Genomic DNA, 26,446 nt, shown 5'->3' on the forward strand with positions numbered 1-26,446 from the left:
CTACAGACTAGGGACCGAGTGGGTAGGCAGCAGTTCTGCAGAAAAGGACCTAGGGGTTACAGTGGAAAAGAAGGGTAATGGCATTTCGGGCTGTATAAAGTAGAAGCATTGCCAGCAGATCGAGGAACGTAATCATTCCCCTCTATTCGGCCTTGGTGAGGCCTCATCTGGAGTACTGTGGCCAGTTTTGGGCCCCACACTACAGGAAGGATGTGGAAAAATTGGAAAGAGTCCAGCAGAGGGCAACAAAAATTATTAGGGGGCTGGAGCACATGACTTATGAGGAGAGGCTGAGGGAACTGGGATTATTTAGTCTTCAGAAGAGACGAATGAGGTGGGATTTGATAGATTTCAACTATCTGAAAGGGGGTTCCAAAGAGGATGGATCTAGACTGTTCTCAGTGGTACCAGATGACAGAACGAGGAGTAAGGGTCTCAAGTTGCAGTGGGGGAGGTTTAGGTTGGATATTAGGAAAAACTTTCACTAGGAGGGTGGTGAAGCACTGCAATGGGTTACCTAGGGAGGTGGTGGAATCTCCTTCCTTTGAGGTTTTTAAGGCCAGGCTTGACAAAGCCCTGGCTGGGATGATTTAGCTGGGGATTGGTCCTGCTTTGAGGAGGGGGTTGGACTAGATGACCTCCTGAGGTCTCTTCCAACCCTGATATTCTATGGCTTGCTCCCCCCCCAACAAAGACACATGGTCTTCCTGCAGATGGCCTCTGCCTCCTGCAGATCTCTGATTGCCTAGTCTGTTGCAAGCAAAGCTTTCCTTTTCTCCCTCATGGTAATGACCTAGAGGGAACACAAAAATCACACCATTTCCTGTGTCACCTATACTGGTTAGTCCTGCATGTGGAGCAGACGGGCTCCTTGTGTTTTAAATAATACAAATCTCACCGCACCCAACATGGTTGTGCAGTATCAATGGGGATAATTTAATTGAGGAGTTTACTGAGGCACAGGAAAGGCCCAGCTTTTGACGGTATTTAGGCATTGCTCTGCTCAGCATTGCAAGGAGCAAAGGGATGTAGATGGCTAAGTCCCATTTTCAAAAGTGACGTAGCCACCTAGAAGTCTAAGTCCCATTGACTTTCAATCACACTTAGATTGCTAAGGGTGGGATTCACAAATTTATGTAGGCATCTAACTCCCTTTGAAATCAAAAGGCGTTAAGTACCTAAATATCTTACCCTACCCCACGTACCTCAGTCGCCTGAGGAACTAAGACTTAACTACCTACATAACTTAGGACTTTCAATACTGAGCAGAGCAACACGTAAATTCTTTTAAAATCTGGATCCAAGTGACTTGTTGAAATTGGATGATTCAGTGGAAGAACCAGGAGTAGAAATAGAGACTGGGAGTGGATGAGTCATTACACAAAGTAAAACAGTTTCCCCATGTTTATGCCCCCACCCCCCCGGTTCCTCAGACATTCTTGTTAACTGCTCGAAATGGCCCACCTTGATTATCACTACAAAAGGTTTTCTTTCTCCCCCCCCCCCCCCCGCCACCCGCTGGTAATAGCTCATCTTAAGTGATCACTCTCCTTACAGTGTGTATGGTAACACCCATTTTTTTATGTTCTGTGTGTATATAAATCTCCCCACTGTATTTTCCACTGACTGCATCCGATGAAGTGAGCTGTAGCTCACGAAAGCTTATGCTCAAATAAATTGGTTAGTCTCTAAGGTGCCACAAGTACTCCTTTTCTTTTTTCAGGAGTAGAAACTGACTCCCAGTCCCTCCCACTGAGCCGTGTTTCTGTTCAATCCATTAGCCACACATCTTTCCTCTACCCATTTCCACAAATCTTTATATTTTAAACAAAGTGGAGCCTTAAATTTTTATATTAGGAAGGACTGCCTGAACACTCTGGGTTATTATTGCCTTAGTCTCTGTAGCACAGTTAAATCAGTGGCATAAAGCCAAATGCGAACAGAAGAAACAGATCCAAGTCCCTTAAGTTTCAGTTTCCCTAGCAGCAGCTAGTTCAGCTTTTCTGTTATGCGTTCAGAGAGCTGTGCATAGGTTTCACTTTCCAGTTTCCATTTACTTCACTAAACTGCTGAGGAACAGCCCATGTCACATGATGCTGGAATGAGTATAAAAGGGCGTAGAGGAACAGCAGCCAGCAGTCAACATCCCAGATTAGTAAGAAAAGAGGCCAAGCTGCATTACAACAACTGATCAGCAAAGCAAAGCAAAGCCATGAGGTAAGTAAACAACAGCAACTCTGAACTGTGCCGATTTCATAGAAATGTAGAGCTGGAAAGGATCTTAAGAGGTTGGCCAGTCATCTTGTCCAGTGGTTCTCAACTAGGCATACGTGTACCCCTGGGGGTACACAAGAGGTCTTCCCGGGGCACATCAACTCATCTAGGTATTTGCCTAGTTTTACAACAGGCTATATAAAAAGCACTAGTGAAGTCAGTACAAACTAAAATTTCATACAGACAATGACTTATTTATATGTCCCTATACATCACAATTTATTTATTTATTTTAAGGATATGTATATTATTTACATTATTATAATATATATATTAAAATGAGAAGCATGCAATTTTTCAGTAAGTGTGCTGTGACACTTTTGTATTTTTAGGTCTGATTTTAAGTGAGGTGAAACTTGGGGTACACAAGACAAATCAGACTCCTGAAAGGGGTACAGTAGTCTGGAAAGCTTGAGAGCCACTGATTTAGTCCATCCCCCTGTGCTGAGGATATGTGTTTCTTTCATATGAAAATTCTAAACTTTAATTTACTTGAGTTTAAGTAGTTACCAAAAGTAAGCAATTGTTTTACATGTTAATTAAATTGAGGACTAGATTAAAGTGATGGTATTGTTGGAAATTTAATTCTGTCAGTTCCAGATGTTCCAGCCTCAAACCCCTCTCCATTTTCATGGGTGGAATTTACACCCACAAAGCTTGTGCCCACAGTTCACTGTTGCCACGAGTACTGTAGGATCAAGTGGATGGCTAAGTAGATGATTTGTGCTCTCAAATCAGGAAACTAAGCTTCTAATTACTACTATTGTGGGTGGAACCAGAAAATGTGAGTACATTTTTGTGCAGCAAACTGATATCCAGAAGTTGGTCTCCTTTTCTGTGGTATCTGGAAAGAGAAAAGGAGTACTTGTGGCACCTTAGAGACTAACCAATTTATTTGACCATAAGCTTTCGTGAGCTACAGCTCACTTCATCGGGTGAGCTGTAGCTCACGAAAGCTTATGCTCAAATAAATTGGTTAGTCTCTAAGGTACCACAAGTACTCCTTTTCTTTTTGCGAATACAGACTAACACGGCTGTTTCTCTGAAACCTGTGGTATCTGGGGGTTTAAGGAGTCTCAGAGCTTTTTTCACTAATATTTTAAAGGAGAAAACTCCAGACTTATGATGATTCTGAAAGTAACATCATTTAATGCTTATGTGCTGAAAAGATGTTTAACGTGCTGTAACCGTGCCTTAGAGAGTCACAACTGAGGATGCCAAATTCAGGACGAACTACTAAGAAATAGGGCAAACATCCCAAAACTGGTGGTTATTCTTTTATAAGATATACCAGACCAGCCACAAAAGTAAACGTCTGTTTCACCACACTGGCTAACAAGAAGACATAAAGGCAGTTTCCTCAGGCATTCTAGTTCTTATCTCTGAATCCAGTGTTTTTGTGGTGATATGAGTGGTTCTTTACAACCAGTCTCATGAAATAATAGGTTCTTCTTCTCCCAAGACCCCAGCGATCCAGATTGAATTCCGCTCCATCCCCCCAAAGCTCTAATAGTTCATTTTGGATCCTCTTCTCCTAACCTCCCCACAATTTGCTAATAGGTCTTTCAATGTTAATCTTTCAATGGTCCCTCAGTCAGGGCACTATCTCAGGACTCAGGAGACTGGGTCCAATTCACTGCTTTGCCACAGACTTCCTGTGCAACTCTGGGCAATTCGTTCAGTCTCTCTGTGCCTTAGTTCCCCATCTGCAAAAAGGGACAATAGTCTCCACAACCCCAACTCATCTTTCCCTTCCCAATCCTCCAGTTGTCCCCTTGCTCTCTCTCCAGCACATTCAGTATGCATGATTTTGCAATTGGATGGCAACACATACATTGGCACACAAGCTGCCAGATCTTCTGTGTTCCGGCAGAGTTCTGCCAAGTAACAAATAAGGATTTGATTTAGGGCTCTATTTTGTTTAAGCTATACAAGTATTTGTTTGTGGAGCTGCAGCGTTGTGTAGAGTTTGTTTTGACTAAGATTTAAAGGTGTGTTGTCAGCCAACAAGTTTTAACACGTTCTAAAGTGCTCCTATGGACAAGGCAGTATGGACTTTAGTACATGCTAAGCTGGTCAAGTTGAAGCTAAAGGGTAGCCTAGGCTTCAAGTTGATTGGTTTATCACTTGGTACAGTCTACAGTGGTGTGTGTACACTAAAGTTCTAGAATATGTTAATTATAATATGTTAGCTGACACACTTACACGCCTTTAAATCCTAGTTAAGACAAGGCCTGAGAGTCTAGACCCCCTCGGTTTCTTTTTCTGCTCCTAGCTAGAGCAGGGTGGAATTAGGGGCAGATTATCAGAGCTAAATGAGAGGAGAGCTCAGAGAAGGGATCCCCAGGGACAGATGGGTGCAATGTCAGAAAGAAAATAGTGGGAAGCAGAAGCAAGGCAGCATGTGTGCCAGGATAAATGATCAGACAGGAGTACTGACTTCTGTTTCATATTAGTACCACTCTGTGGAGAGTACACCATTTTGTTCTTTTTCAAATGGTCTCCCAACATCTACTACTTATGAAAAATAAAATGAAGATAAGGAATGGGAAAGAGAGTGTAGTGAAGACTGACCAGTGTGGTGCCTCCTGCTGATCATCTTGGGAATTGGCTCAACTCCAGCTCCGGAGGGCCTCCTGATGGCTGGTGTCTCGCCTGCTGCAGGCCCCCCAGTCCCTCCCAGACCCCAGAGCCCTTTCCTCAGGGTTCTGCCCACTACCCGCACTCTCTGAGTCTCCCCAGGGAAACCCCCAACCTTCTACACCCCCCTTGCCTCAGTAGCTACTGCCAGTTGTCATCTAGCCCCTGCTCACTGGGGCAAACTGCAGTCTGTCATGGCCACTCATCATTGGCAAGGAGGTTGGACCAGCTGCCTCTGTCTAACCCTGGGTTGCACCTCATAGCCCCAGTACCCGCATAGGCCTTTATCAAGGCCTCAGCCTGGGGAGTTACCAGGCTGGAGCTCCCCAGTTCCTCTTGCCCTTGCCATTGCCCTGCTCCAGGTACCCTATTCCCAGGCAGCTAGGTCCTTCTCTCTCCACAGCTAGAGAGAGAATCTTTTAGCTCCTGGCCCCCAGCCCTCTTATCAGGGCCAGCAGGGCCCTGATTGAGTTGGCCACACCTATGGTCAGCTACTCAGTCATCTTCTCCTAGATGTTCTCACTCCTCTTATTTCTCACTTCCTCTTATAACCGCCCCGCTACAGAGAGCATTCATTGAAATGTACCGTCTTTTACACATTTATCCATTGTAGGTTGCTGGGTGTTAATACTTTTGACAATCAGGCCATTTATTTCAGTGTCTATATATGGATTTAGAAGCCTAAATTTAGGCACCTATTTTTAAAAATCTTGGTCCCAGTTTCCAGTTCTTTCATAACTTATTACTCTACCCCCATCCACTCCCAATATTCTCCTACCTTCGATGATTCCACAGGCAAAGGAAGATCTGAGCAGTGTGTCATGGAGTGGAAAATAGAGAGCCTCAAGCAAAGTCACTGTTGCTTGAAAGAGCAATGAGGCCTGCATGACTGAGCGCAGACAGCTCTATTTCTCCAGCTCTTCAGCAGCTGTGTTCCCCCTTCCATATGTTAGTGTACATGGAGCTACTAGAAAAATGGAGCTGTCCACACTCTGAAGAAGCTCCTAAATGCAGAGGCTTCTAGTGCTGCCAGATCATACGGCTGGCCATTTTTGACTTATCTGTCTGAGGGTATGTTTACGTTATAAATACTATAGTAGCGCAACTGCAGCACTGTAGTATAGATACTTACTCCAGCAATGGAAGGGGTTCTTTCAGCACCGTAGTCACAGGTGCTGGAACATGGGTGCAGGGGGTGCTACCGCACCCCCTGGCTTGAACTGGTTTCCATTATACACAGGATTTACAGTTTGGTTCAATGGCTCTCAGCACTCCCACTCTAAACATTGTTCCAGTGCCCCTGACTGTAGTAACTCTACCTCTCCAAGAGGCAGTAGATAGGTTGATGGAAGCGTTCTTCTGTTAAGAACATAAGAACAGCCATACTGGGTCAGACCAAAGGTCTATCTAGCCCAGTGGAGGCAATGAACAGAATAGGTAATCATCAAGTGATACATCCCATGTCACCCATTCCCAGCTTCTGGCAGACAGAGGCTAGGAACACCACCCCTGTCGATCCTGGCCAATAGCAATTGATGAACCTATCCTCCATGAATAGGAGTTCCTTTCTGAACCCTTTTTTTTTCAGATGCATGGAGTGAAAATTACAGATGCAGGCATTATATAATGACACACGAAGAGAAGGGAGTTACCTCACAAGTGGAGAACCAGTGTTGACAGGGCCAATTCGATCAGGGTGGATGTAGTCCATTCCCAATTATAGATGAGGAGGTGTCCATTCGAGGAGAGGCAAATCTGCTTTTGTAATGAGCCAGCCACTCCCAGTCCCTATTCAAGCCCAAATTAATGGTGTTAAATTTGTAAATGAGTTTTAGTTCTGCGTGGACTCCTCCTGACGGTCGAAATGACAGACTGGACTTCTACATAAAGTGCTTCCGCAGACATGCACAGCCTGAAATTGTGAACAAACAGCATCACTTGCCTCATAACCTCAGCCGTATAGAATGCAATGCCATCCACAGCCTCAGAAACAACTCTGACATTATAATCAAAGGGGCTGACAAAGGAGGTGCTGTAGTCATAATTAACAGGTTGGATTATGAATAGGAGGCTGCCAGGCAACTCTCCAACACCATATTCTACATGCCACTATCCTCTGATCCCACTGAGGAGTACCAAAAGAAACTACACCACCTGCTCAAGAAACTCCCTGCTACAGCATGGGAACAAATCTACACAGACACACCCCCAGAGCCCCGACCAGGGGTATTCTATCTGCTACCCAAGATCCATAAAACTGGAAACCCTGGATGCCCCATCGTCTCAGGCATTGGCACTCTTACAGCAGGATTACCTGGCTATGTGGACTCTCGCCTCAGACCCGGCGCTATCAGCACACCTAGCTATCTTTGAGACACCAGTGACTTCCTGAGGAAACTACAATGCATTGGTGATCTTTCTGAAAACACCATCCTGGCCACCATGGATGTAGAAGCTCCTTACACCAATATTCCACATGAAGATGGACTACAAGCTCTCTAGAACAGTATCCCTGATGAGGCCACAGCATACCTGGTGGCTGAGATTTGTGACTTTGTCCTCACCCACAACCATTTCAGATTTGGGGATGACTTATACTTTCAGTCAGTGGCACTGCTATGGGTACCCGCATGGCCCCACAGTATGCCAACATTTTTATGGCTGACTTAGAACAACGCTTCCTCAGCTCTCGTCCCCTAGCGCCCCTTCTCTACGTGCGCTATATTGATGACATCTTCATCACATGGACCCATGGGAAGGAGGCCCTTGAAGAATTCCACCTGGATTTCAACAATTTCCACCCCACCATCAACCTCAGCCTGGACCAGTCCACACAAGAGATCCACTTCCTGGACACTACAGTGCTAATAAGCGATGGTCACATAAACACCACGCTATACCGGACACCTACTGACCACTATACTTATCTACATGCCTCCAGCTTCCATCCAGGACACATCACACAATCCATTGTCTACAGCCAAGCCCTAATATACAACCGAATTTGCTCCAGTCCCTCAGACAGAGACAAACACCTACAAGATCTTTATCAAGCATTCTTAAAACTACAATACCCACCTGGGGAAGTGAGAAAACAGATTGACAGAGCGAGAGGGGTACCCTGAAATCACCTACTACAGGACAGGTCCAACAAGGAAAATAACAGCACACCACCGGCCATCATGTACAGCCCTCCAGCTAAAACCTCTCCAGCACATTATCAACGATCTACAACCTATCCTGGAAAATGATCCCTCACTCTCACAGATCTTGGGAGGCAGGCCAGTCCTCGGTTACAGACAGCCCCCCAACCTGAAGGAAATACTCACCAGCAAATACACACCACACCACAGAAACACTAACCCAGGAACCAATCCCTGTAGCAAACCTTGTTGCCTACTCTGGCCCTATATCTACTCTAGCGACACCATCAGAGGACCCAACTGCATCAGCCACACCATCAGAGACTCATTCACCTGCACGTCTACTAATGTTATATATGCCATCATGTGCCAGCAATGCCCATCTGCCATGTACATTGGCCAAACCGGACAGTCCCTACGTAAAAGAATAAATGGACACAAATCAGACATCAGGAATGGTAACATATAAAAGCCAGTAGGAGAACACTTCAATCTTCCTGAAAATTCTATAACAGATTTAAAAGTAGCTATACTTGAATAAAAAAACTTCAGAAACAGACTTCAAAGAGAAACAGCAGAACTAAAGTTCATTTGCAAATTTAACACCATTAATTTGGGCTTGAGTAGGGACGGGGAGTGGCTAGCTCATTACAAAAGCAGCTTTGCCTCTCCTGGAATTGACACCTCCTCATCTATTATTGGGAGTGGACTACATCCACCCTGATTGAATTGGTCTTTTCAACACTGGTTCTCCACTTGTGAGGTAACTCCCTTCCCTTTATGTGTCATTATATAATGCCTGTATCTGTAATTTTCACTCCATGCATCTGAAGAAGTGGTGTTTTACCCATAAAAGCTTATGCCTAAATAAATCTGTTAGTCTTTAAGGTGCCACCAGACTCCTTGTTGTTTTTGTGGATACAGACTAATACGGCTACCCCCTGATTTTTGAACCCTGTTATAATCATGGTCTTCACAACATCCTCTGGCAAGGAATTCCACAGGTTGACAGTGTTGTGTGAAGAAATACTTCCTTTTGCTTGTTTTAAATCTGCTGCCTATTAATTTCATTTGGTGACCCGTAGTTCTTGTGTTATGAGAAGGAGTAAATAACACTTCCTTATTTACTTTCTCCGCACCCGTCATGATTTTATAGACCTCTATTATATACCCTTTAGTCGTCTCTTTTCCAAGCTGAAAAGTCCCAGTCTTTTTAATTGCTCCTCATATGGAAGCTGTTCCAAATCCCTAATAATTTTTGTTGCCCTTTGCTGTACCTTTTCCAATTCCATTGTATCTTTTTTGAGATGGGGTGAGCTGATCTACACAAAAAGTATTCAAGATGTGGGTGTACCATCAATTTATATTGAGGCAATGTGATATTTTCTGTCTTATCTATCCTTTTCCTAGTGATTCCCAACATTCAGGTAGCTTTTGTGACTGCCACTGCACATTGATACTCCTGAGGGCATTCTGCGCCAAAAAATTTAAAATTCTGCACACAATATTTTAAAATTCTGCAAAATTCTGCAAATTTTATCAAATAAATGTGGAGGCTCCAGCGTAGCATTGGGGAGCACAGGCCACTGGTTGCACAAAGGTGGGCGATTACTGTGCAGCTCCCACTTCCTGGGACATGGACTCAGTGGTAAGACTGCACCCAACCCTGACACAGCGCATGGACCGGGCATGCCCCAGAAACCCCTCAGAGCCCTGCCCCTCCGTGCCAGGTTCATCAGGTGTGCGCAGGCAGGCTCACAAGATAGGATCCAAGTGTGAAGGGGCTTACCGTGGGGGAATCCAGGTGTGGGTTGAGAGGGTTTGGTGTGTGGCAATCTGGGTGTAGGCAGCTCAGTGGGGTTTCCAGGTGTGGGGGGATCTGGATGCACAGGGGCTTCATGGGGGTTTCTGGGTGCAACAGTAATGGTACTGTTCGGGGGGGCCTGGTGAAGGTAGTTGGGGCTCAACAGGGCAGGTCTGAGTGTGGGTGGGGATAGAGCTCTGCAGGGGTGTCTGGGTGTGGGGGGCTCAGTGTGGGGGGTCCAGATGCTGGGAGAGTGGGGCTTAGTGTGGTTGGGATCCAGGTGCAGCGGGTTGGGGCTCAGTAGGGTGGGGATCTGGGTGGTTCAGGTGCAGGGGGAGTGGGGCTCATTGGGGGGGGTTCTGGGTGTGTGGGGGGCTGAGGCTCGGCAGGAGGGTCTGGATACACAGCGGTTAGGCAGATGTGGGGAGCAACTCTCTGTACAGTGATCCATTCTGCTGCAGCTGAGGAGCAAGGGGTTCAGGAAGCATGGGGTAGGTGGGGGAGTTTGCAGAGCTTCCTACAGCTGGGGGAGAAATCTGGAGGTGGGTCTGACCTGGCCCCGGACACCGTGCAGGGGAAGAGGAAGTCCTGTCTTCCTGAGTCCAGATGGAACTAGCAGCTGAGCCTGGCGCAGGGTAGGAGCTAGCAGCTGTGTCTTCCCCAGTCCCGCCCCACAGTGATTTATCTCTCTGCCAGCTGCCCTGGGCACCCAAAACATACTTTTGGGGAGGGTTGCATGACCGCTCTTGTGGCTTCTCTTTGCTTCCCTGAAAGAAAGTTCATTTTTCTGCAGGGAAACAAAGAAATCCTGCTCATGTGCAGTGGTGCAGATTTCCCCCACGGGTAAAATTGAGTGGATGTTTTTAGAGAACTGTCCACAATGACTCCAAGATCTCTTTCTTGAGTGGTAACAGTTAATTTAGACACCATCATTTTATATGTATAGTTGGGATTATGTTTTCCAATGTGCATTACTTTGCATTTATCAACAATGAATTTCATCTGCCTTTTTGTTGCCCAGTCACCCAGTTTTGTGAGGTCCCTTTGTAACTCTTCGCAGTCTGCTTTGGACTTAACTATCTTGAGTAGTTTTGTATCATCTGCAAATTTTGCCACCTTGCTGTTTATCCCATAGGCGCCAACTCTTTGGGTGCTCCAGGGCTGGAGCACCCACGGGAAAAATTAGTGGGTGCTCTGCACCCACAAGTAGCCACACTCCCCTCCCTGCCCCACCCCCACCCCACTGCACCTCACCTCCGCCTCCTCCTCTGAGTGCGCCGGGTCCTCACTCAGCCTCCTACGTCCCAGTGCTTGCCACCACCACACAGATGTTTGGCAGCATAGCAAGCTCCAGGAGGGAGTGGGGAGGAGCGGGAACGTGGCGCACTCAGGGGAGGAGGTGGGGAAGAGGCGGGACCGGGGAGTTGGGGAAGGAATCGGAATAGGGGCAGGGAGGGGGTGGAGTTGGGGCGGGGACTTTGGGGAAGGGGTTGGAATGGGGGCAGGGTAGGGGGAGAAGGGGGAGGGCAGGGATGGACTCAAGGCAGGGCCAGGAGCAGAGGGGGGTTGAGCACCCACCGGCACGAGCAGAAGTTGGCGCCTATGGTTTACCCCTTTTTCCAGATCATTTATGAATATGTTGAACAGTACTGGTCCCTGTACAGACCACTGGGGGCACCACTGTTTACTTTCTCCATTGTGAAAATTGACCATTCTCTCCTACCCTTTTTTCCTATCTTTTAACCAGTTACTGATCCATGAGAGGACCTTCCGTCTTATCCCATTACAGCTTACTTTTCTTAAGAGCCTTTGGTGAGGGCCCTTGTCAAAGACTTTCTGAAAAAGTACATTGTGTCCACTGGATCACCATTGCCTACGTGCTTGTTGAGCCCCTGAAACAATTCTAGTAGATTCGTGAAGTATGATTTCCCTTTACAAAAACCATGTTGACTCTTTCCCAACAAATCATGTTCAACTGTGTGTCTGATAATTCTGTTCTTTACTATAGTTTCAACCAATTTGCCTGGTACGGAAGTTAGGCTTACTGGCCTGTAATTGCCGAGATCACCTCTGGAGCCTTTTTAAAAAATTGGCATCACATTAGCTATTCTCCAGTCATCTGGTACAGAAGCTGACTTAAATGATAGGTTACATACCACAGTTAGTAGTTCTGCAATTTCACATTTGAGTTCCTTCAGAACTCTTGGGTGAATACCATCTGGTCCTGGTGATTTATTATTGTGTAATTTAATTTGTTCTAAAACCTCCTCTAAAGACATCTCAGTCTGGGACAGTTCCTCAGTTGTCACCTAAAAAGAATGGATCAGGTTTGGGAATCTCCCTCGCATCCTCTGCATTGGTGAAGACAAATGTAAAGAATTAATTTAGTTTTTCTGCAATGGCCTTACCTTCCTTGAGTGCTCCTTTAGCATCTCGATATGATAGTCCAGTGGCCCCACTGGTTCTTTAGCAGGCTTCCTGCTTCTGATGTTGGCCTAGCATTATCAACTTTGGTACTTAGGTCATCTTAACTACGTCTCTCGGGGGTTGAAAAATTCACCCTAAGCGATGTAGGTAGTTGACCTTAGTTTTAGGTGTAGACCAGGCCTGAATAACATCCTAGCCCCAGACAAACAAATAAATAGAAGTGTGCAGATCTGGTATAACATAGCCCAAATGAAGTGCAAACCAATTTAGGCCTCATGCCACTTTTCTATCCTTTAACTACTCACTAGGGTAACATAATACAAGATAATTTAATCATACAGAGTAAATATGATCCAACATGGACAAGAAAAAAAATGCAAAAGCAGAAACACTATAGAACAGAATATCAACACAGGAAACATGAAATTAATATTATATTCCCAGATAAGAGTAATGTGAAACTGAAGAGAGAACTTAAGTGTAGAGAACATTACAAAATGATGTAATGGTTACCCAAAGAAGCATTGCAAACCCAGGAAATTCAGAGTTAAGTTATCATTGAAGAAATCCAAACTTGTTAAAATATGGAAATATACACTTAGGTTACCCAAACTCACTTGCCGTAATTTTTTTTGTAAGCCTTTGTTTGACAGTCTTTTTTAGGCAAACATTGGCATTTGATTACAAGCTCCAATATTACGTTTCAGAGTAACAGCCGTGTTAGTCTGTATTCGCAAAAAGAAAAGGAGGACTTGTGGCACCTTAGAGACTAACCAATTTATTTGAGCATGAGCTTTCGTGAGCTACAGCTCACTTCATCGGATGCATACTGTGGAAATTGCAGAAGACATTATATACACAGACACCATGAAACAATACCTCCTCCCACCCCACTCTCCTGCTGGTAATAGCTTATCTAAAGTGATCATCAAGTTGGGCCATTTCCAGCACAAATCCAGGTTTTCTCACCCTCCGCCCAGAAAACCTGGATTTGTGCTGGAAATGGCCCAACTTGATGATCACTTTAGATAAGCTATTACCAGCAGGAGAGTGGGGTGGGAGGAGGTATTGTTTCATGGTGTCTGTGTATATAATGTCTTCTGCAATTTCCACAGTATGCATCCGATGAAGTGAGCTATAGCTCACGAAAGCTCATGCTCAAATAAATTGGTTAGTCTCTAAGGTGCCACAAGTCCTCCTTTTCTTTTTGCGAATATTACGTTGGCTTTTTTGTATAATCTGACACTTTCATGAACTCGCTACATCTTTGATACAGTGGTTTACATGGGATCAGAGTAACAGAGACAAATATGAATAACCAGTTGTGTTCAAATCTTCAGATCTATGCACTCCATATCTTTGGTTTCTCAAAGTATTGTTCCCTGGTTAGTGCCACTTGTGATGCACCCTCTCTCTGAAAAGCATCTGTAGAGGGGACATTATTGCTATCTCACTAGTTAAGATTGGCAATATTGTTAATTAAAAACAGAGGTACAGAAAAGCAAAATACAAGACAGATAATTGTCCTCTGGGGTAAAGAAAGTTTTAATCTGAATCTCTTCTTCACAAAGGCTTAAACATGCTTTTATTTTTTCCTCTAGCAATATTTCCAAGAATTCGCTAAAGGCAGTCTTGCTGCAACTTGAATGCCATTTTACATGGACGTTGCTGAAGGATGATGTTGATCTTGATAACTTAGAGGAGACAATTTGTGATCAGATTGAGTTTCTAATCACAAAATCCAAAATCACTAATTATAATCTGCTAGCCTATGTGAAACACATGAAAGGCAACAGTGAGGAAGCTCTGGAAAGTCTACAAAAAGCTGAAAGAGAAGTTCAAACAAATCATGCAGATGAGGTTGATAGGAAAAGTCTTGTTACCTGGGGGAACTATGCTTGGGTCTATTACCATATGAACAAACTTCAAGAAGCTCAATCCTACATAGGCAAGGTGGAAAGCAGCTGCAAAAAGCTCGCAAGTGCATCTCGCTATAAGATCCAGCTCCCTGAGATCTACTGTGAACAAGGGTGGGCACTATTAAAGTTTGGAAAAAAGTATTACGAAAGAGCAAAGAAATGCTTTGAAAAGGCTCTGGCAGAGACACCCAACAATCCAGAATTTAATTCTGGCTATGCAATTGCCATATATCGCCTGGAAGATTTTCTTAATAAAGGCTCTTCTGGTGAGGACTCATCACTGGAACCTTTAAGGCGTGCAGTAAGGCTGAATCCAAATGACACTTTTGTTATGGCACTTCTTGCACTGAAACTTCAGGACATAGACCAAGCCGAAGAAGGAGAAAAGTACATCAAAGAAGCATTGCAAAAAACCCCAGATCTTCCCTATTTATTGAGATATGCTGCAAAGTTTTACAGAAAAAAAGGACTAGTGGAGAAATCACTGGGGTTTTTGAAAAAGGCATTGGAATTTACACCAACCTCTGGTTTCCTGCATCATCAGATAGGTCTTTGCTACAGAACACAATTATACAAAATGAAAAAGGATACAAAATATCCACCTAGAGAGCAGATGGAGGAACTGATTCGATTTGGCATTTTTCATTTTAAAATGGTGGTGGAGCAAAAATCAAAGTTTATGTATGCCTATATTGACCTAGCTAGCATGTATGCAGAAGGCAATCAATATCAAGAAGCAGAAGACACCTTTCAAAAAGTATTTAAGATGGAGAAACTCACCTGTGATGAGAAGCAACAACTCCACTACCGCTATGGACGCTTTCAGGAATATCACAAAAAGTCCGAATCTGAGGCCATTAATCATTATACAAAAGGGCTGAAAATTGAGAAAAACTCGCATGAAAGAAACCTGTGTAAATATGCTCTGAAGAAATTAATAGAAAGGAGAATTCAGAGAAGCTCTGCAGATGCTACAAGTTTGGGTATTCTTGGACTTATTCACCAACTGAATGGGGAGAAGCCTCAAGCAATTGAGTGTTATGAGAGAGCCCTGGCACTGGAGCCTGATAATGAAGAATACTTGAGTGCTCTCTATGAGATACGGCTTTCCATAGAAATCTAAAGCTTCTAACAGCTGGCAGAGAATCCATTTCTGTAACCACCCAAATAAATTTTTTTTTCAAACTGTATATGATGAAAGTTTGTCAACTTCCTGCATTATTTATAAGATATCCTGAATTCCTCATTTAGGCAAAACTTGCACTGGGATTAGGCCTATAGTTTGGACGCTCTTTATTGGCATGTAGTGCAGACTTTGTAATCCTAGCAGTTAATGAGCTCTTGCGTCCTCTCTCCCCTGTAAAATAGCTATGTTTATGTTGATAACAAACATTATTCTGCAGTGCTTGAAGTGAAAGTGTAACGGATGTGGAAGTTGATAGCATTACCTGCTGGTGATCATGTAAAACCTGGAATATGATGTTTTCTAACTTGCATATCACCAAGAGTATGATTGGAGAAAACATATAATAGTTATCTATCTTTTGACTCAATTTAAGAGCTCTGTAAATATCTGTGTTTGTGTTAATTTCTGCTCTTAGATACATAGCTTCAACATGAATCATCAGAACTTGCAGTACACTGGGAAAAGATGAGGGTTAAAATGTATCAAGAGTCTCTTAGTTCATGCTCTTTCAAGACGTCAGATAATTGAGTGCATCCTCCTATGAGGGAAGGAAATACTAATGATATGGATTGGATACTACTGATGGGTTTTATAATTTTGGACAGGGTGGATTTATCTTGTTACTAGGATGCACACTTTGGAGCTATATTCAAAATTCAGTATGGGTCATGGACTTTTGTGAGTTTGGGAGTCTGTAGGCTTGCATAATTGACTGTGTTTGCAGTAATTGTTTATGAAGAAAAAAGAGCCCTGCTTGTAGCTTTTTTCCAATGAGAATCTTATAAACCATGTACCATTTGCACTTTGCTGTATTTTTGTAAATTATTAAACTGCACTAAGTCAATTAAATTATGCTTTGGGAATCTGTCTGCAGACCAACCGTCACGTCTGTATGTAAAAGCTACTAAAATGGCTATTTAAAGCATAGCAATAAAATTCTGATCAGATGTTAAGGAGCCAGAGAAAAAGCCCCACTTGATTTCCTGGACCGTCTGCAAAGCTAGTTTTCGTAGTTTTGCACTGAACCATTGAACTGTGCATAGAGAGCATCTTTCTAGTTCAAGTACATTCCACAATCTTGGGTACGTGCACATCGGTAGAGGGACGAGAGGACATAAGGGGTGCATGAGGGAGGAGGTGACGGAGCATTGGGCACAGGGAAAGAAGTTTGACAGGGCATGTGGGAAGGGATAACAGAGCACAGGGCCCAGGCACATGGGGGAGAGGAATGACGGAACACAGGGCATGGTTTGCATAGGGAAGGGTATGACAGACCACCGCACACAGGCACATGGGGAGGGGGGTGACAGGGCACAGTTGCACAAGAAGGGCAGTGACAGAACACAGGGAACGTGCACCAGGGAGAGAGGAGTTCTAGAAGACAGGTTGTTTTTAAAAAAGAAGAGGAAGGTGTGGAGAATGTATTCCATCTTGTGAATTGCTAAGAAGAATCTAATTGGCTTAGGACTGATGGCCAAAGGGCAAACAAAGCTTGTACAGTGTAAAAAGAAAAGGAGTACTTGTGGCACCTTAGAGACTAACCAGTTTATTTGAGCATGAGCTTTCGTGAGCTACAGCTCACTTCATCGGATGCATAGCATATCGTGGAAACTGCAGAAGACATTATATACACTGTCTTCTGCAGTTTCCACGATATGCTATGCATCCGATGAAGTGAGCTGTAGCTCACGAAAGCTCATGCTCAAATAAACTGGTTAGTCTCTAAGGTGCCACAAGTACTCCTTTTCTTTTTACGAATACAGACTAACACGGCTGTTACTCTGAAACTTGTACAGTGTGACACTTTTACATTCCATTATTGTATCTTGGCCAATGGGATGGCATGCAATGCTTCATGTAGAAAACATGCTACATTTCCAAAGCAAACCCCTTTAAGACTTTGTTTGTGAAAAAAGTAAGAGCTATTTTTCAGGACCAATTAGATCTTCACTTTTGTACATTTCTATCAGACAGCAGGCACCAGTCAAAATGCAAAAACCCTCCAGCAGTCACATTAAGTGCCCAAATCACTCGTGTTGTTAGAAGTGCTTCACGTAGTCAGTCAGTTATCCAGGAATAAATATTACTCATCAAGGGTGTAAAACTCTGGCTTGAGATGCACATGTGGAATTCTCACTCATTGCACTGGCAGCTGCGTTATTGGCAGGTGGGGTTGGTCTCTAGGAAACACAAATGAAGCCAAAGGGAATTTACAATGTGATTCTGGGTCATGAAAACCCCATTTCTGACAAAATTTCTCACAAAATTGATGTCTCCCATCCCATATGCACACGGTCATAAAAGGGTTAGAGAAGTACACTTCCACCTCTTCTCTCTGAAAAGGTGGGGGAGGAGGCCTTTCTTGCTTTTTATAACTAAGGTCCAGATTTTCTCCTCCACTTCCAAAAACAAAGTCGACCCGGAATGGGTGGTAGAGGTGGGGGAGGGACTCCCTGTGGGAGAAGATAAAGGGGGTGGAAGGGAGGGGAAGAGTGTCACATCTACAGAGTGATCTATCCCTACCCCACCTCTTTCCCTCTCCAAGTCTGAGAACTGCTGGGAAGAAGAGGAGATGAAGCCAGGAACCACTGACTCTCCAGAGCATGATCCCTGACTGGCCTCACAGATATGAGAGTAAGATATTTCATCTGCACTTGATACTGTTTCAAGTAACGTCGTCTTCTGTTAAATCGTCTGTGCAACTGCTACTATGCAGCCATGCAGCAATGGTGGTATGGCTTCCACCTGAGCCATCCTGGTAGGGCAGGGATGGGCAAACTTTTTGGCCCGAGGGCCACATCTGGGTGGGGAATTTGCATGCAGGGCCATGAATGTAGGGCTGGGGCAGGGGGCTGGGGTACGGGAGGGAGTGCGGGGTGTGGGAGGGGTCCAGTGTGCAGGAAGGGGCTCAGGAAAAGGGGTTGGGGTGCAGGAGGGATGTGTGGTGCAGCAGGGGGCTCAAGGCAGGGGATTGGGGGGCTCAGGGCAGGAGTTTGGGGTACAGGAGGGGTGCAGAGTGCGGGAGGAGGTCAAGGCAGAGGTTTGTGGTGCAGGGTGCAACAGGGGGCTCAGGGCAGGCGGTTGGGGTGCAGGAGGGGTGCAGTAGGGGGCTGGGGTGTGGATGCAGGAGAGGTTTGGGGTTCCAGCCTGGCACCGCTTACCTGGAGTGGCTCTGGGGTGGCAACGGCGTGCAGTGTGGCTAAGGCCGGCTCCCTGCCTTCCCTGGCCCCGCACCACGCCACTCCTGGAAGTGGGTGGCACCACGTCCCTATGGCCACTGGGGGAGGGCAAGCAGAGGGCTCCACGCGCTGTTTTCGCCTGTGGGTACTTCACCTGAAGCTCCCACTGGCCGCGGTTCCCCATTCCCGGCCAATGGGAGCTGCAGGGGGCGGTGCTGCTCTCTGCTCTTTTCCCCTCCCCCAGGGGCCTCAGGGACTTGGTGCTGGCTGCTTCCAGAAGGGGCATGGTGCCCGCGGTGCCATGGGGGAGGCAATCCCGCGGGCCAGATCCAAAGCCCTGATTGGCTGGATTCAGCCCGCAGGCCGTAGTTTGCCCACCCCTGTGCTAGGGGATGAGGATGAAGGGGGCAGCAGAGTAGCACTGAGGGGCCAGTCCTCCATCAGGCAGCCTCAGCACATCTGGAGGCTCCCTTTTGTGTAGGAAGGCCATGACACCCCCCCCCCCTTCCCTGCTATGGAAGGAGACAGTTTTCGGGAAACTCCTCAAGATGAATCTTGAGGAAGGAAGGAGTAGGAAGGCAGCTGTTTGTGGGGAAAGATCTTGGCCAGAAATTTCCACTGGAAAAAAATACCAGGCACCAAAAGCCTCTTAAATCTAGCAGAGAAAGGCATAACAAGAATCAACGGCTAGAAGCTGGTGCCAGATAATTGCAAATTAGAGATACAGCACACATTTTTATAACAAGGAGGGTGATTTACCATTGGAACAAAGGGAGTGGTATATTCCCCATCTCTTGATGTCTTCAGATCAAGACTAGATGCCTTGAATTTATGCTTTCGCCAAAAGATAAACACAAGTTATTGGAGTCAGTACAGGGCGAGCTGGGTTAAATGTAATGGCCTGTGAAATACCAGAGGTCAGACTAAGATGATCTAATGATCACTTTTGGCCTTAAATTCTTTGAATCTATGAATGTGAAGCCTATACATTTGATGTTTATGTATCTAATGTTAAAGTATATTGCCTTCACATTCCTGGATATTTTATTATATTAAATATTAACATTCTTGAAAGAGCAAAAATAACCAACATTGAGGCAATGATTACCAAAGCACAGCTTAGATGGACAGATCTTATTATCAGAATGGGTAAGGCTAGACTCCCGAAAAAGTCCTCTATCATGAGATGAATCTCAGAAAGCACAGGAAGGGCAGTAAATAAATATTTCAAAGACAGGATCTCAAAGCATGAGGCATAAATATAGATAACTTAGAAACAGCCAAGGACACACCTGAATGGAGAGCAATCAATAAAAGTTGTAAACACTTTGAGAAAGACAGATACAAAAAACTCATTGAAAAAATGACCACACATCATGCCAAGTCTTCAGTGGGAATCTACACATTCCTATGTGACATTTGTTTGCATCCTCGCTCCTCACAGATAGGACTATGCAGCCACAAGAGAACACGAGTTGTCATGATGTCATCGTTGAATATGACAGACAGCCATACATGTTATGTACAGCTAGTCACCAATTCAAAATAGTTTACAATTTTAAATCTCTCAAAAAGAAATTTCAGAATCTGAGCCACATATTTCTATTTCTTAGTGCAGGTGCTAGATTACATATATTTCTATCATTACATAAATTAAATTAAGGACCATTAAGGTTGGTAGAAGAAGAAAAAAAGCCCAAAACACTGGTCTTACATAGGAAAGGTTATAACTTGTGTATTAACTTGTTTAGGTACTGGATGTACTGTATATTTCAGCAAATCTGTATCAGTGTAGAGTTTTGTATGTGTGAGAGTGATTTTCTTCCCCACCAGGTGGTTCTGTTGCTTAGTTTTGTTCTGTCAAGAGACTGAGCCTTTGGCATTATTCAGAATGAAATATAACTGAAAGAGGTAAAAGCTGCTCTGTTTTGGTACTGGGTCTGATGCTTAAACAGGGCACATTTGTTAGATTTACATCTTTAAACAGACAGAAAATCCCTGAAAAACACTACCATGCATTTCACTGCCTACTTCTTCTTCTCAATAGGGCAAAGCTTGAAGAAACTGCACTAGGCAACTATAGAACAGATCTTCTAGCTTAGAAAAGCTGGGAAACCTGAAGCCGTGCCTGATTTTTACCATGCAGGCCTAGGATTTGTATGAATAACTCCAAGTTCAATGGGGAAAGGGGTGTTCTGACTTTTTTTGGTTTGGTTTGTTTGTTTGTTTAGGACAGTGGGCCAATTCTCAGCTGGTGTGTATTGGCATTGCTCCCTTGAAGTCAATGCTGATTTACCAGCTGAGAATCTGCCCCATTGGCTGTTTCTCAAACACTTCTTCTTGGTATTCATTCTCCAGGTGAAATAAATTCAGAAGAAGAATCCTAGAATCCTAACCTGAGGTTGTGCTTTTATTGCCTCTGCCCCCTCTGCTAAAACCCACTGACCCTAAAACAGTTTAAGATTGGGTTTTCGACACCATTGCAGGTAACATGCTTTTGCCAGCGGGTACTGATTTATGAGGAATGGGCCAGGCATTTAAAATGATTTCTGAAAACCCAGCTATGTATATTCAGTTGTTTAGAGCAATAAGCATATGCAGACCATAGAAGTGGTAATCATGTAAATTCAGTGGGTGAAGAATATGAACAAAGAACACAAAGTTGTAGAAGTTTCCTTTTTATGAAGCTAAAAATACAAGAAAAGTAGTCAGCCCCAGTACAATTTGGGAAGCTGCATCATCTTGCTCTGGGTTTCATTTGCACACTATAAGTTTAGCAAGTATAATATTTTTCTAAATTGCTTTAGCTTCAGTTGTGACTACATTTTTTATCTTTTATAGTATATACTTGATAGAAATAGAACCCAGTCACAGTGGGTGCTGTAAAAAAGTAAACATTTACCACGCTCCAATATAAATGCCTCACTATAGCCTACATTTGAAGTACAAGAAATATTGAAGGTAATGCCACAGTGAAGTATTTGTTTACTTACTAATGGCACCCACTATATAACACCACACAGTGTTTGTAAGCATGAACATCGACACAGAGAGCCAGATTCTTAGCTGGTGTCAGTTAGTGAAGCTCCACGGGCTTTGATGGAGGTATGCTGTTTTACATCAGGTGAAGACTTGGATCATAAACCTATCTTCAGGACACACTCAAGGGATCAACAAAAATCACTTGCATAGTAGAAGTGATCCTTACCTGAAAGTAAAACAAAATTGCATCGGAAATCACACGGGAATACTTTTCAGTGGTCCCTTCAGAGCACGTTGTGGAGTGGAGTGGTGTTAGAGTATTTTATTTTTTATGTAGCCTAGAGTGAACACGTAAGGCACCAGCTTGGCGAGTCAGGATGCCTCATTAATAGAATGGTTTTCTTAGAAGATTTGTAAAAGTTTGGCAAACTAAACCCGTGGGTCTACATGGCAGAAATGCCACTATAGAGTATATTCACCTTATAATATTGTGTCTATTCTAGGCTGTCAGCAGGCAGAGTGGCTATTAATTAATTATTATTAGAGCTGGTAGAAATTTTTCAGACAAAGTTTTTTCATTGAAAAATGACCTTTTCTTGAAAATGATTTTTTTATGACAAAAATTAATGACTTTTTCAAATGTTTGCTTTTCACACAACTTTTCATCCAGTTTTTTATTTCAGTTATGATAAACAAATTGATTAAAATAATTGTGGTAAATATTGAAAAAGTAAAAATGGGTCAGCTTCAAACACCACTGAATGGAAACAACATGGACATTTTTGGTTATGGTTCCCCCCTCTCCTCTCCTCTTCCAACCAGCTGAAAGTATAATTATTTATAAAGCACTCCCAGTGTGGTCATCTCTGAACAATCAAGCATCCAGATCCTCTGCTGGGCTGTGGCATTGAAGTCAATGGAGCTATGCTGATTTGTACCAGTTGAGGGTCTTCTCCTGGGTCTCTTCTCAAGGAGCTTGCAGCCTGTTTCAGATGCAGACAAACACTTCAGACATGTCTAAAGTGCCAGAAGTCAGTTTGATGGGATGTCTTCAGGGAGAATTACATTGAAAAGATTAATGAAAGAGGCATATTTTCAGGAGAGATTTAAAGAATGGCACGGAGCTTGCTTGGACTATAAGTAGTGGGAGCAAGTTACAAGGGTAGGGATGTGGTTGGGAGGCCAAGCGTGGGGGGAAGCTGCAGTTGGGGATGAGAGCAATGTAGCCATTCCAATTTGGCGCAGAGAACAGGAATAGGGTCAATATCTTATATCGCCTCCATTTCATGCCTACACTACTTGACAATTACTGTTTAGCTCTGCATGTGAGAAAGAACCACAAAATCTTCTACATATGATGAATTAACAACACACACACACACAATGGTGATTGTAAAAGCAAGCTTAATTTTAATTCAAATTTTCAAAGTTAGTTACTATTCCTGAACACTTTTTACTCATACAAAAGGCTTCCTTGAAGACAGTGGAATTACTTGCATGAGTAAGGACTCTTCCTGTGAACAAGAGGGTACTGGACTGGGCCTTTAATTTTATTAAATACTGCTTTACTGAACATAGGAATTGTTCCTAAGCACACATTTAGTTATGCAAGCTAACCTCATGAACCAGTCTCCTAAAAAGTTGTGTTCTTAGAGATCAACCCATCTACTTATTATTCCATCAAGATTTACATTGCATTCTCTGGGCATGTATAAGGTGCCAATCATTATGCTATAAAAAGCTGCCATACACAAACATGCATTTTTGTCTACAAGTTGCACCTGCACAAAACAAAAGAAAATACAAAATTAACACATGAAAGGACTGCAAATATAGCAACATCTTTCAACTGATTAAGGACCAGATTCTGCCACTCTTACTCACATTGAATGGTACCTTACTTGGTGAGCAGTTCCATTTATTATTGCTTAACTAAATAAGTATATATTATCTGCCATTTACAAAGTCTTGTAGATATAGTAATCAAGAGATTTCAATCTTCTCCAATGCAGAAGAAGGAGTTGTTCAGGGACAACATTATACCCCAGTTTTTGGATAGGATCTTGGAATAATATCTAAGAGACCAGGGTTCTATTCCTGGCTCTGCTACTGGCAGTCATTTCACCTTTCTATGTCTCCATAAACTCTTCAGAAGGGGGACTGTTTCTTGCTATGTGTTTGCACAGTGCTATTTAAATATCATCCTCATAACTGGGATTTTCCCCATTGGCTTAAGCAGGAGCAGAATCAGACACTAGAAGATAAGTTGAGTAAAAGCTGATTTCTTGTGAGCAATATGTGTTTTTATTTAGTCTCTGGTGTAACAGTACCAACACATGCTACATTCACTATCTGCCAAGATGCTGGTAAACAAGATGCACACAATTTATAAACATATATATTTCAATTTAACAATATATAAACAAAGCACTGATATTTTGACTGTGCTGTATTTTAATCTTGTGAGGGCGTGTAATCATTACTGCACTTTTTTCAACGTAAATGTCTTTGAAAAGTTTCACTTACTATTATGAAATACTGAAGATCTATAATACAATAAATACTCTTATTCATTCCTATCAATACATTTTCCCAAGATGCTGAATATATGACCTATTTTGGTCATAAATAGTTATAGAGTCAAACTTTTATTCAGCATTTCAGGGATAAGTGTGTTGATAGCAATGTATTCTACAGCCAATTTTAGAGTCCCTGAACACACTGCCATTTTAACAGTCTACCATCATATTTTCTACCTCCATATTTACATTCCCCAAATGTGCAAACAAAACAAAATTAATCAACAAGTGTGGCTGCAAATGCCTTTTATTTTTTCCTTAAAATACAAAAAGTGGAGCCTGATCTTGCAAAGCCTTACTCAGGCAAGTTGTTCTTACTCATGTGAGTAGTCCTATTTGGATTGCCCGAAAGGGCAGCCCAACAGAGTCTGAAAGAAGGACTGTGGATTAGATCATCCAGCAACAAACTTATTTTCCTAGCACAATTTACATACACAACAACAATGCATTAATGTTTCTTTTTTATGGCAGCTTCTGGGAGTCTCTCCAGTAAGCAGAATATGGGCAAACAGAAGGGGACAGAGTGAAGACAAGAGTTAGAATCTTACCTGAGATTTTCCAAACTCTTTGATTATAAGTGTTTTGAATGACAGCATAGTTCTCTGAAAACATCCCATCAATGTGCAGCAGCAGTCAAAAAAGGCGACAGAATGTAAGGAACCAATAGGAAAGGAATAGATTATAAAACAGAAAATATTATAATGCCACTATATAAAATCATGGTACGCCCACACCTTGAATACTGTGTGCAGTTCTGTTGCCCTGTCTCAAAAACAATATTAGATATGGGAAAGGTACAGGTTTCAGAGTAGCAGCCGTGTTAGTCTGTATTCACAAAAAGAAAAGGAGTACTTGTGGCACTTTAGAGACTAACAAATTTATTTGAGCATAAGCTTTCGTGAGCTACAGCTCACTTCATCGGATGCATTCAGTAGAAAATACAGTGGGAAGATTTTTATACACAGAGAACATGAAACAATGGGTGTTACCATACACACTGTAACGAGAGTGATCACTTAAGGTGAGCTATTACCAGCAGGAGAGCGAGGATGGGAACCTTTTGTAGTGATAATCAAGATGGGCCATTTCCAGCAGTTAACAAGAATGTCTGAGGAACAGTGGGGGGTGGGAGGAGAAATAAACATGGGGAAATAGTTTTACTTTGTGTAATGACCCATCCACTCCCAGTCTCTATTCAAGCCTAAGTTAATTGTATCCAGTTTGCAAATTAACTCCAATTCAGCAGTCTCTCGTTGGAGTCTGTTTTTGAAGTTTTTTTGTTGAAGAATTGCAACTTTTAGGTCTGTAATCGAGTGACCAAAGAGATTGAAGTATTCTCCGACTGGTTTTTGAATGTTATAAATTCTTGACGTCTGATTTGTGTCCATTTATTCTTTTACGCAGAGACTGTCCAGTTTGACCAATGTACATGGCAGAGGGGCATTGCTGGCACATGATGGCATATATCACATTGGTAGATGTGCAGGTGAAAGAGCCTCTGATAGTGTGGCTGATGTGATTAGGCCCTATGATGGTGTCCCCTGAATAGATATGTGGACACAGTTGGCAACGGGCTTTGTTGCAGGGATAGGTTCCTGGGTTAGTGGTTCTGTTGTGTGGTGTGTGGTTGCTGGTGAGTATTTGCTTCAGGTTGGCGGGCTGTCTGTAAGCAAGGACTGGCCTGTCTCCCAAGATTTGTGAGAGTGATGGGTTGTCCTTCAGGATAGGTTTTAGATCCTTGATAATGCGTTGGAGAGGTTTTAGTTGGGGGCTGAAGGTGATGGCTAGTGGCGTTCTGTTATTTTCTTTGTTGGGCCTGTCCTGTAGTAGGTGACTTCTGGGTACTCTTCTGGCTCTGTCAATCTGTTTCTTCACTTCAGCAGGTGAGTATTGTAGTTGTACAGAGAAGGGCAACAAAAATTATTAGGGGTATGAAACAGCTTCTGTCTGAAAAGGGATTATAAAGACTGAGACTGTTCAGCTTAGAAAACAGACGATGAAGGGGGGATATGATAGAGGTCTATACAATTACAAATGGTATGGAGACAGAGAATCAGGAAGTGTTATTTACCCTTTAACATAAGAACTAGGGATCACCTGATGAAATTAATAGGCATCAGGTTTAAAACAAAACAAAGGAAGTACTTCACAATGCACAGTACCCAGAGGATGTTGTGAAGGCGAAAACTATAACTCAATTAAAAAAGAATTAGCCAAGATAGTCAGGAATGCAACTCTATGCTGCAGATGTCTCTAAACTTCCAGAAACTGGGAGTGGACAACAGGGGATGGATCATTCAGTAATAATGCCCT

The 26,446-nt window shown here is 43.3% G+C and overlaps 1 protein-coding gene across 1 annotated transcript; it reads left to right on the forward strand.

Annotated features, from left to right (window-relative positions):
* The first annotated feature begins 2,056 nt into the window (after window positions 1-2,056).
* On the forward strand, window positions 2,057-16,242 carry LOC102944343 (interferon-induced protein with tetratricopeptide repeats 5). The gene is made up of 2 exons (XM_007071592.4): window positions 2,057-2,217; window positions 13,890-16,242. Exons 1-2 carry the CDS (start codon window positions 2,213-2,215, stop codon window positions 15,328-15,330), a joined length of 1,446 nt encoding a protein of 481 aa, XP_007071654.2. The 5' UTR covers window positions 2,057-2,212; the 3' UTR covers window positions 15,331-16,242.
* Window positions 16,243-26,446: the final 10,204 nt, after the last annotated feature.

The sequence above is a fragment of the Chelonia mydas genome, chromosome 7 (assembly GCF_015237465.2).
Source record: "Chelonia mydas isolate rCheMyd1 chromosome 7, rCheMyd1.pri.v2, whole genome shotgun sequence".
Taxonomy (NCBI): Eukaryota; Metazoa; Chordata; order Testudines; family Cheloniidae; genus Chelonia; species Chelonia mydas.